The following is a 12809-nucleotide window of genomic DNA, read 5'->3' as shown; positions in this document are numbered from 1 at the left end:
ATGAGATGCAAATACTCTGTGTTCCACAATGACCTCAATTTTATTAATGTTAGTCACTCCCTGATGCGGTTCTTAGGCTACCACTCCTCTTATGTATCACTGGCATTAGTTGATGAATCTGGTGTTGCCTAGGGAAAGCTTGTTGCCAAGAAGGATGTAGTGTGATTTTACTGTGTTTATAATCCTTAATCCTCATATATTCCCAGAGAGAGTAATTTTTCCTTCTTCCAAAATCTGGGAAAATTTAGAAACGTGGAATTCTAGAGGAAAAAAGCATTAAGCCCTTAAGTGTAGACTAGCAATCACAATGGCTTTGATCAGGATAAACCATAGTGGCATTGCTGGCATCAATTTTAAGATGCTTTTACTCTTCTTAGACTAATTACACTGACTTCCACAGCTAGAGTCAGGATTACTTGACTATATTGTCAAAAGAGCATGGTACTCTCTTTTATTGAGGAAGAATCCAAGTGAAGAATTATCCATACAGACACACCCATTTTAAACAAAGGAAAGCAAGCCTACTTACTAATGTGTGTAATTACGCTGCTTTCCAGTGGAGAGAATTAGTTGGCACTAACAATGTCATTATGAGCACTGAGAGAAAAAGTATATATTTCAGAAAAAAAGTGAAGTAACTTGGGGCTGGCTTTTTGGGAGACGCAATACAAACTCAAGATGTATAGTGATAATAAAATTAGTCAGAAACGAGTTTATCTTTGAGTGATGTTTTGTACAAAAGCACCACCTACTGGCAAAGAATTACTTTCCTTCTATTAATAAATAGATGAGCTAATGTAGAGAATAATATAAAGGAGAATTATTTGTTTCCTTAATAAGCGTTTCTTTCTCTAGCTTTTATGATCTTATATAATCAAAGAAGTGTTAGCATTTATATCAAGAAACCACACTGACTGTATATAATTTTCAAACACCTGTTTATATGTGGAGATATTTATTTATAGCTTATTATTTTATAGTCTTTATCAGTTTACTAATTTTCCAAAAGTTTTAATTAAATAAGCCTTGTTAAAATGGGGAGAGGGAACACCTGTATTTCAAAAGGATTCATAATGGTAGACTATTTTATCTTGGTTCAAAGTTACTTAGTGATTCATTTTGATGTTAGAGGAAATCGTCTTTTGATTTCTGGAATAAAGAATTTTCCTGGCTCTAAGAAAGACTTTCACTAAAATTTAATTAAATGCCTCTGCTATGAATCACACAACTATTTAATAATGAATATGAATTAGGAGCCTGAAAATAAAAAGTGATAAATCAATAAATACTTTTGCTTGCCCTTTGACATATAGATTATGTCTTCATAGGGAGGGTGACATAGAAAATTAGAAAAAAAATTGGTGAGTTGGACAGTCTAAGCAGTTAATCTAGACAAGGTAAGGGAAAAATAATATAACTAGAATTCTGTTTCTTTAATACAGTTTTTGGAAGCTGCATTATTCACCTCTTTGCGTCATCTCCCTATGTTAACTGGCCTGTATAGGTTTAGCTGCGTATCTTCCCCATGAAAGATGTAACAATTATTGGTTATCCCTTTCTACAAACAGACTAGCTTAAATTTATCTTTTGGTGGAATTTCATTTGACACTGAAAACATACATGAAGCATTTTGAGTAGTTGTGAGGACTAAATCCACAGTAATAAAATGCAAGTGATATCTTAGATTCAGCTTCATTATACTGTGACATAGGATACAAAATAGAATGGCTCGTCTCTGTTAACAAAGAAGTATTTTCTTGAAAAGAAAAAAGTAGCATTAAAATAACTGCATATATGCTAGGTTCAGATATAAGCATGTTGGTCTACTTGAGAACAAAATATAGACACGAATAATTATAGACCTGGATAATTGTGAAATACTGCATATGTGTGGGTGAGTGATAAAGTGGTGGGTGGGGAGATAGAAGCCAGATATGCAAGTTACCCATATCAAGTCCTCTATGCAAATTTTCATCTATTACAGATGCTTTTGAATTGGGAAAACTCCTACCCTTTCCCATAATTGTTCAGAAATCAAACATGACTGGATAGTTTTATTCAAAATTTTTACTGCCTCCACCTGGAAATTAGACTATCAAACTATATTTAACCTAACCTTTTATAAGTCATCTCTACTCAGAGTTATCTCTCTCAGTATGTACTGAACACCCACATCAACAAAGATGACGTATGGAAATGCTTCCAGAAAACGGGTTGCCCTTTTTACAGGTGGTGGTTTAGAAAAACACTAAAACTTAGTGTTACACTAAATCAAATATTAGTATTCAAAGGACTTTCATTAACTCTTGATGGCAAGTTCCTCTGTTAGCCATCTCTCTCCCTACAGCAAATCAATTTGTGTTGCTTACTTAGCTTGGTTAGATAAAATCAGATACTAGGTTTTAAAAGTATAGCTTTGAAGACTTAAAGCTCCAAAGGACAAAATGAACTTTTTTCCACGGACAAAATATGAAGAACTCTATTTATGGTTTTGCAATTTTGAGAAAGAATTGTGGTAACCATCTTGGGCTGCTGGGAATATCTACTTTGGTGGAGCTGAAATATATTCCACTCTGCTATGAACATTGTCTCCAGCCAAAAGAATGTGAGCCCGCAACACAAATCTCTGCGACAACTTTGGCCTGGAAAATGTATCAATTCTTTTTAAGTTGATTTACACTGTAAAGAATTAAGGATGCTCACGTAAATCACATAAGTATTGCAGCTTGGGATTTTTTTAAAAAAACAGTTTAACATTTAATCGTGTGAATATGAGGTAGTCCCTGTGAAGGAACCTCCTTTCAAAAAGCTACTCTGTGTGTGATTGTGAGAGGGAGAGAAAGAGTGTGTGTGAAGCAGAGAGAGAGGAGGGCCAACAGTGGAAGGACTGGAAGGGTCATTCCATTGATTTGAGGGGTAAGGGAAGTGATTAAGTACAATTAAAACTCACAGAGAAAACTAAGAGTCAAATTAAGCACAACGAAATTAAGTGTTGAAAGGAACCGGGAGATGAACAAAATGCTTCATCTTTGGCTGTTGTAATTCAGTTCCTTTCTGTCTAGGGCTGTCCCGCCTTTCTCATTTACTGAAACCTCTATTACAGGCAGCAGAGAATTAGATTCTTCCTTTGTAATAGAAAAGAGTTTTAAAATTGTAGTACAGTTAAAATATGTAAATAAACGTGTTTATATGTAAAAATGTAAATTATCAGGTACTATTGAAAACAAAAAAAGTCACATTCAGAGAAAATAATATGGCTTTTGATGTTGATAACTTTTAGGGAAATCTAGCCCTATAATGGATGAATTTTGTGAAAAAAATGGGAAATAAGCAGTTATGTTTATTTCTGACAAGAATCATGTTCATATGTTCATATCTAAGCCATAGCAGTAGATATTTTGTACAAAATATGTATACATGTACATATTTTTTAGTTGCCTGGATGGTATTATGTGCTTGGTGATAATTACCTGAAGAAGTTCCCACAGTTAATGTCTACTTGAATAGTTAACATTCCAGAGAAAATTTTAGTGTCTTAAAAAGATAAAACTCTGTGCTGATCAATACGTAATGTATCTTCAAAGTTAACTATCTTTCAAGAAAGCTGAGTGACAGTATCACATGAATTTATCTTACTATTTAAATGAAAGGTTAGATTTTCAATGACAGTGATTAGTGGGTAGGATGAACATAAGCAAACAGTGTATGGGTGAGTATTTCATAATCAGATCACTAATATATGCTAAATCAGTATCATGTGAAAGCTAGTGGGTGGGGGGAGAGAGGGCACCAGCAGACATAAGAGACACAAAGTTGTGGTATAAATTAGTGACTTTTATACTAATCAATGTTTTATTCTATCTCCTTAGACATATGGATATATAACTAGTTAACTAATACAGCTAAGTGATTAACAATAACAAATGGCTAAGCAGAAAAATAAAAGTGGGCTAGGCATGCAGAATATTTTTAAAATATAAAAGCTTGTTATCTTTAAATATTTTATATCCTCCTGGTATTTTCTTTTGAAAATTAATTGCAACTTTGGACTTATTAAATTTACAGTCAGGCTTTCAGTTTATGTTTTAAGCTTTTTAAAAAAATGATTTGTTTTATATGAAATAGTGTGAATTGTGAATTCAGAGCTTTTTAAAGGTTTGAACGTTTCCATAGATAAATGACAGGAGTCGTTTCTATGATAAAGACATATCTGAAAACTACCACAAGGGGGCAGAAAGATACATCCTCTGACTACATAAAACAAAAATTATTTTTATATCCAAATTTAAGTAATTAGTATTATATGTACTAATTAGTATTATATACATGTATTTCATAAAATATCTATAAGTATACAACTATACTATAAGTACATTATAAATACATGAAGCCTGTGTATCAATTGACTAGTTGTTCCTATGTGTATTGGGTTAACATTAGCATCAACTATATGGTTTATGTGAAAAAAGAAAAATTCTCAAATATCTAAGCTTATACTATAAATTCCTTCTTATGTCCAGAATGAACTGTGTGAAAACTAAATAAAAATTATATCACTGATAGAAGTGGAAACAAATGTAGCCTAAAACAATAAGGAAATAATTTACCTCATTATTACAGAGCTCGCTGTCCTCTTAAAAAACAGGTATATAAGATTTAAGCTACTTGAAAAGTATTGATCTGAAAATTACACTTGGATTTCAATAAAGTAGAATTTTGTACCCATTAATAGGATATTAAAGCACATATTTAGAGATTGTCATTTGTTTTTCAAAATGCATTCTAAAATTATATTATAAAAAATAATATTGCTTACCCCAATTGACTGAGGGCAGATGGTGGCATGTTATGTAGGTGTTGCTGTTGCCAGCCAGTTACTGAACCAAGGTGAAGAGCGCTGGCGGTGTTAAACCCAGAGAGAGATGACAGGTCTGCACTACTCAGAGAGTACTCTAGATTAAAGAATACAACAATAAGGAAAAATATTAAATTTAGAAATTATCGAATGGTAAACAGAATAAACATTTTCAATTTCCAAAATATTCTATTAGGATTATTGTTATTATATATATTTTTAATTTTGAGGGGAGGGGAGATAAAGCATCAGCGATAATTCTAATTTAAAAGGAATATACTATAAACCAAAAATAAGTAGCATAGTCCGCAATTCTAGTTTATTAGAACTACAATCTAGTATAAAGGTATATACATACTTGATGATGTAGAAATGTTAAACAATCCTGAGAAAGTGAGCTTTTTATTACATCAAAGAAACAGCTCAATTTTCTTGAAAGTGTGTTTCTGTTTTGAACTCAGGTTGCATAAATAAAACTTTCAGTCAGTTAAGAAAGAAAAATGTGGATATTCACTTTGTCTTAGTAAAGAATGGGTAATGTTGCAGTGCTGTGGACAGTGCAGACCCTAAATAAAGCTTCCTAATAGAGTAAAAGATAACTTTTTCATCTTGCTTTTCAATAAAAAGTATGTAGTGTACTAATTGCACATGACAAAGCTACTCACCGGTACCATATGTTGTTGAAATGGCTGATGGATATCCTCCCATTCCTTGTCCTGGTAAAGTAGGAGTTGCTACGGAAACCACTGGGGTAGCCAATGACTGAGCCGACTGGGAGTTATTTATCCTTTGATTCTTTTAAAGTAAATAAAAAGACATTACTGATGGATTTTTTTTAAAGTTAAAAATATTAGATTTCAGTATTAGTTTTGCACATAAAGAGATAACTTGGTACAAATCTCATGAAATTAATCATTTAACATGTGTCTCTATGAACTCTGCCAACCCTATCATTTACAATCCTTCAAGAGACCAGCTGTTGCCATAGTAACCCATTACATCAGTATCTCCTAGGCAACTGAACTAGTAACAAGTACCATAGCTTTATTATGGGTAAAAACAGACTATGTTGAAAACTGATGAAATATGTATACTGTACTTCCATTGTTTCAGTTTTTATTCAAATGCAAATTAAAAAAAATTAAAATCAACCATGGTAGTTTTTATGTTCAGTTCTACATACAGCAGAGAGCAAATGAGTAGGGGGCTCATGTTATATTTTGACCAGCAGGTGGTGCTGTGACCACTTTGTTCAGATTCTTCTAAACTTCCCTCGAACTAGATGGCAAAGCAGCTAATGCGAATATTTAACTCATTACAGTAAAGAGATAAAAGATCCACCACATAAACTTAAAATCATGAGACTTTAATTCCCAGAAGAAGAAATATTTTAGTTTTATGTAACGAAAGAATATTTTTGTTTGAATTTTACTATAAATTGTCCTAAAATATTGAAAACAGAAAAAATATTGAAACAAAAAAAAAACCTGACATTCTTTTCACCTGTGAGTGATGCCAGAAATTAATGGTATTTAAACATAATCAATGTTGACATACTGTGGTAACTTCCAATATCTTCCAATCTTATCAAAGCTACCACCTCTACCTAAAAGTGGCTTTGCACATGCCATTTGAGGGAAGTGCTCTCACCACTTACCAAAAGCAGGTCGACATCCTCAGACTGAGAGCATGTGGAAGGAGTTTTATTAATTAGTGTCCGTAAATATTTATAATTGGGCAAAATCTTTTCAACAAAAGGAAAAGCATCTTCCGATAGACACAACAGTTTAAACAGTTTCAAAACCCAGACTCCAGAGATAACTCCTTACAAAGACATTCTTTGTTTCCCTTAATGAGCTGTTTGTCTCACATGTGAAGACAATCTACCCGGTTTTCAGCCCAGGTCAGTGTCTCAATGTTCATTATTTCATCACTTCATTTTGAAGGAAAAAAAAAAAAAAAAAAAGACTGTGCTTTGCAACCTCACTTGCTGGAGGAAGGGGAGCTACACACCTGGCTGCCAGAGAGGGACCTAACTGGCCCATCACAGATTCCCTGGGACAGCATCAGTTTTAAGGGACCTGGAATAAATCTGTTGATAGAGATGGCCTGCCATGCACGGCCCACACTGCTTGGCTGTAGCCCTGTAGGAGGTTATATTTATTAGACCCAGTTTTTTTCTGAAGGGAATGTTGCATATTATGTGATTTTTTTTGGTTGATATTCAAAATTTATCTGCACTGTGCCATAATAAACTAATCAGTTCGCAGGACTGTTTTACCCTGAAGCTTGCCACAGAGCAGAGAAAGAAAAAAAAATAAATAAATGTGTTTGCAGAATGATCTAAATTTGTCTACTGAATCTTGGTTTTAAACGTTCTTGCTCAAGCAAAGCTAATTTGTAGAACACTGATGTAAGTCTCTTTGTTGTTGAATTTGGTCCCATAACATTATCTTCATCTTAGGCATGCAGACCCAGAAGTACGAAAAATGACAGGGTCTGGGGATATAATCTCTGTTTAAAATTTCTTATTTGTTTATCTTTCTTAGAGGTGCTACAATTCTTTTTTGATGTAAAATATAACCTTTGTTCTTAAAATGCCTAGGATTTTAATTTGCTTTTGAGAGATAGCTATTTTCATGAAGTACATATATGGAAAGATGAATTGAGGCAGTGTGCAGGCATGTGATGTATTAGATATAATCATTGCAATACATCTAAGAAAGGATTTGCTAATTAACAGGAGAAAGTTCATTTAGAAAGTATGGAAAGTATTTTCTCATTGTCAGCATGTTGAGGACATAAATATTGTAAAAATACTATGTTATGAAGTACTTCATTACCTATTATTACTCTGCTTATGGGACGTAGAGATTGACCGATGGTAGTGTCTGATTTTTTTTCCAACTATAAATTGAAAGCCTTAAAAGAAAATGTTTTTCTTATCCTAGAACATCAGCCTAGTGAAGTTCACTAGACTTTTTTTTTTTTTTTTTTTTAACACGGAAAAGGGAAATGCAAACCAGTTACCAGAAATAATAGCTAAATACAAGCAAGGCTCTGTCAATGGCACTGATGTGTTAATTTTCTGGGAGAATGTAAGTAATTCATCAAGTTACACAAATATAAAAACAGCAAAACATATACAAAACATTATCAATATTTATTTAAAATGTAGTTTTGTATTACCACTGATGGCATCGTATTCTTGCTGCCTGGTGGAATAAGAACTCGGAGATCTGGTTTACGGTTATTCATTCCTAAATTCATTGGGGGAGGAGATTTTGCTTGCATATTCTTGTTCAAGTTACCAGGTGAGACCAGCAGACCTGGTGAGTTTCGGGGATTGCCATACCCGTTCCCTGTTAACAAAAAACAATAAAGCATTTAGGAAGAAATCTAGGTCAAATATGTTTCTGAAGAATACACAACATGAGAATAAAAACAAAAGCTTAATGGTAAGACATACATTGCAAAACCATAGGATGATTGATTTGACCTCCATGGGACAAGTAACCCAATTAATTATTCAATAGTCCTCTGAAGGAAGATTAAAAACTTTTTATGAGAAGAGAGCCAATATACATCAACTTGCTCAGAAGTCAGCATATACTTTTTTCCTATCAAAAATATTCAGGAAGAAAGTCAGACAGTAGTTCAGGGTCTAAGAAAAGCACAGAACTGGTCTTGCACTTTAATTGACTAGCTTGGCGGAGGCCTGGCTGGCGTGACTCACTCTTTCAGTTCACTGGTTTGGGTTTTATTTTGTGTGTCTGTGTGTCCTTAAATGAAGAAAGGGCATACCAGCAAGACTGTAATTTCTAGGACATGCAGGAGGAGGGGAAGCTGCTTACACATTTTGCTGTTCAGTTCCGCTTTTCTCTGAGTGAATTCTCTCTATGGTTTTTCTTCCATCTGCTTTGCCCTCCTCACTAAGTTCAGTGTATAACCCTTGCTTTCCTCCTCACACAGAACTTCAGAAAGCAAGACTCCTTCCCTGGAGCTGAAATGAAGCGATGATGCCTCCGCCAAAGTGCTGATTCACCAAGGCACAGGAATAGCCATTGAACTGGAAGACTGAAAGGGTTTTCTTAGGTCTCTGATGTTCAGTATCCTACTAACAGAAAAGTGGATATCCCAAGGTCTCCGTTTTTCATATTTCAAAATACGACCAAGAGAGCTAGGGAGGAGTTGATTATAAATGCCAGCAGAGCTGGCATGACAGCGGACTCAGAAAGACATCTGCTGATTTCCTTCACTGCCTCTGAAGGGAGAATAAGAGAATTCCGCTACCTGATTCAACAATCCTTGCTAGAAACTAGACAGTTGTTTTCTGAAGCGTTCTAAAGGAGACAGTTAAACCTCATTGTTATTGTCATCATTACAAAACACAAGTATCTATTACCCCTGCATGAGTGAGATTGTGTGCTACCCAGTGAGGATGCAAAGACAAGGCCCCAGGCTTGAAAAGCTCTGAAATCTCTTTGTGGTAATCCAGTAGATACTCATGGAAAACATGAAGACCAATACAAGGCAGCATAGGGTGAGGTGCCTGCAGAGTAATCCAGATTAAGTGTTACTGAGTTCCTGGGAGAGAAGAGGTGATCCAATAAAAGATTCACGGAAGAGGCAGGAATTGATGAGGGCCTTGAAGAAAGAAAGGCCATAGGAAGATATGCTAGGCTTGTGATTGGGCAGTAGGAAAGGGCTGAGGTAGGAGTTTATAGAGCATGGTAAGGGGCACTGAGAGGAACCTGTTCAGAAGGGGACCCGTGAAAAGAGAGGGGTGTCAGAGGCTCTGGAGGGATGCAGGGGTTGGGCTGTGGAGATCTCAAATTCCAGGCTAAAAGGCCTTGGGTTTATATGGTGGAAATGAAAGTTTCAGAGTAGAGGTATGACACAGACCTCTAAGTGGTCAGAAAGATCTACTGACATTGGTATACTCAGGAATTAGTAAGGCCTGCTAGTGTGGACCAGTCTGGAAACTACTTTGATGGCCTGAGATAGAGGCCATGAGGAACTGGGAAGGCAGAGTAAAGGTATATTTCAGGAGATATTTATGGGAACATCTTTAGAAGCAAAATATATTTGAGGCACACTGCATAAAGCAGATTTGTTCTTCATATCCCATTCATTTACCTGTCTCATTTTATGCATGAATAAACAGGCTGAATATATAACAAATAACTACAAGATTAAGTCTGTCAATTGGATTATGAATAAAATTATCCCAGTTCCTGGGGTAAAAAAACAAAAATAAAACAAACTGGACATCCCCAAAACGTGTGTTGAGCACACAGGAGTCACTTAAGAAATGTTGGCTGAATCTGAATATAAATTCCCTTCTATAAGAAAACTTCTGGAAAATTAGCCAAATTCTCTAAAGCTAGATAAATATGACGAACCCCAAAATTTTCTTTACATTAAATTCGAACAGTATTCCATGGCAAAAGCTGTTACATAAAACAATGCATTTACTTTCTCTCACTAGAAGAAAAAAACAAACAAAAGAGAGTATGTTCACTTAAAAAAAATGCTTGACAAAATGGAGTGCTTAGAGGAGTTTTATATTTAATATGTCATCCTGAATCGTTATTGTGAATATGTTATGAGCTTAGTTTGAATTAATAGATTCTATGGGATAAAAAGAGAATGAGAACATCAAGGTCAATTCTGCTCTATACTTTGCTGTCTGCTGAAGGTCAGATGGACACACTGAAGACATATGTCACTTATCTATTAAGCCTGTGTGAGATCTGGTTTATATAAACAATCAAATGGAAAATTAGCTGGGTAATTTCAAAAGAAGGGGGAGAAAAAGGTCAGTTAAGCAGTGCAATGAAGCTTGAATAGATCAGAAGAAACTAAAACCCCAGCTCGGTAGATGCCGATACTGGTTTGCATGGAGGAGTTATTTTGCTAAAAGGAAGTAAAACCACTTTGTGAAATGTGTTGTCCTGTGATATGACAAGTACTGGGCCAGTGTGCGAAAATGGAAATGCTTCACGGAGGCCTTGAGAAAAGTTTTTTGTTTTTTTTTTTAGCATTTTCTACAGTAAACTCTCTGAGAAATTCCAACAAAGCCTATGTCTTTTTGCCCACATTTTAAATGGTGATTCAGGGCAGCAGTAGGGAAAAAAAAAGTAAACATACATTATAGTTTTTCATTCAATAAATACCTCAAAACTAAAAAAATTGATTTAAAAAGCCTTCTATTTTTCTCTTGGAATATTTCTTGTTATTTGGAAATTACGCCATTTTAGAAGATTAGTCACATATTTTAAGGTGTTTACATATTGAAATGTAAAATATTTTGAACCATGATGACACTTCTTAAATTCATATTTTTAGAGCATCGAGTTATTTTTAAGAACAAATAAATTCTGCTTTTTGCTAGTGAATTTCTGCTGTTTTTAGCATATTGTGCCAGCTAGCATTTTGGAGCCGTATAATAACCATTTCTGTTTCCAGCCACCAAATTGTTATTCTTTGGGCATAATATAGATTCAGGAATGCAAGACTGTGGATCCTAAACCAGTGATATAGAAACCTATGATTTGAAAATCAATGATGAATACATGCGTGTGGTTTACTGCTAAGAAGAGCCTGCATTTAAACCGGCTGGGAAACCGCAGCCTCCTCCTCACTCAGAACGCCGCGGCCTGTGTTGAGCCTGTTGTCCCACCTTAAGATAAATTCACCAAAGAGAATGGTCGCATTTAAATTCAGGGGTCCGGAAGGTGGGAAACACCACCTCTCAACAACCTTCTAATATACAGATTCAACCTTTTTTCATGCTATGTTTTAAAATTACCCTCTGCCTGGACAATTATCAATTTAGACGTGACTGTATGCAGATGTCACATTCCTCTGACCACTTAAAGGCACAAAAATTATAAAGCAGGAGTGAATGGATTTCCTGATTATAGATTATAAGAAAATGAAGTACAGACCAACTTTAGAGTCAGCTTGTTTTATAGTTTCATTTGATTAAAAATATTGTTTTACATAAAAATAACAAATTTAAGCATATTTGAGTTAACTTACATAAAGGATTACAGAATCTACCTCTTCTGGTTACAAGTTTGTATATACTCATATTAAAGTTAGTGTCAATACATAGAACTTGAATGTGGTGTTAGCAGAAAAAACATTTTTCTCCCCAGTTAACTTGCAAACACTTGCTGCATTTTTTTTATTGACTCCTATTTTAAGAAGTTGTAAATTCAAAGAACATATTCCTGGCTTAAGATATGAGGAAGGCATTTTGCCTTGTCTCACAGAGCTCACTTGAACATGCAGCTCTCTTTGAGCCCAAAGTTCTGAAACTTTCTTTTATTTGGATGTTTAGGCATTTTGAGTTTTCTTCACTTGTTCCTTTTTCTTTTCTAGGACTTTCAATTATGAATACAAGCATATAAGACTAATAAGCACAAACAGAACTAGTCACTACGGACCACGGCTAATTCTGTCATTGGCATAACCATTTTTTAATCTACCAAACTGTCATCTTCCATCATCCCCCCTCCTTCTTCCATCTCCATATCCAATGAGATACCAAATCTTGTTCATTTTTCTTCAGAAATGCCTGTCTCTACTTCCACTGCCACCATCTTAGCTTTGGCTTTCATCACCATTTGAATAAATATTTCAGCAACTCTCCATCTGGGCCTCTGGTCTCTAGTTGAGGGGTTCTTCACCAGGCCTTAAGAGGAGTTTCAGGCCTTCAGAGGAATTCCTTAAAGCTGTATGCAAACTTTTGTGCATTTGTGTGATGCTAACCAACCCACTCAAGGAAGTCTTTCTGAACTGCTACTTCCATCATGTTCCTTTTTCATACATGAATGCTTAACACAGTTGAGTCAGTGCCCTGCCTGGCTCTCAGAACTGTCTACAGTTGACACACTCTATCTATGAAACCTAATTTCCAATGGCCACAGCCTGCCTTATGGTC

At 35.1% G+C, this 12809-nt stretch overlaps 1 protein-coding gene across 24 annotated transcripts in view; it reads right to left on the bottom strand.

Moving 5' to 3' along the window:
- MEF2C (myocyte enhancer factor 2C) overlaps positions 1-12809 on the bottom strand; it is a 170420-nt gene that overhangs the window by 5409 nt on the left and 152202 nt on the right. For 14 of the 24 annotated variants that reach the window (XM_032156859.2, XM_032156861.2, XM_032156870.2 and 11 more), the window contains 4 exons: positions 8045-8217; positions 6513-6536; positions 5521-5650; positions 4817-4952 (listed from right to left, as the gene is read on the bottom strand). In XM_032156859.2, coding sequence (XP_032012750.1) covers positions 4817-4952; positions 5521-5650; positions 6513-6536; positions 8045-8217 — 463 coding nt within the window. The remainder of the gene's footprint in view (positions 1-4816; positions 4953-5520; positions 5651-6512; positions 6537-8044; positions 8218-12809) is intronic. The other 10 variants (XM_058440730.1, XM_032156877.2, XM_058440728.1 and 7 more) reach the window with 1 other exon arrangement.

Source organism: Hylobates moloch, unplaced genomic scaffold, assembly GCF_009828535.3.
Source record: "Hylobates moloch isolate HMO894 unplaced genomic scaffold, HMol_V3 SCAFFOLD_6, whole genome shotgun sequence".
In the NCBI taxonomy this organism is placed as follows: domain Eukaryota; kingdom Metazoa; phylum Chordata; class Mammalia; order Primates; family Hylobatidae; genus Hylobates; species Hylobates moloch.
Note: the sequence above shows the minus strand (reverse complement) of the source record. Positions and strands in the feature narration are given on the sequence as shown.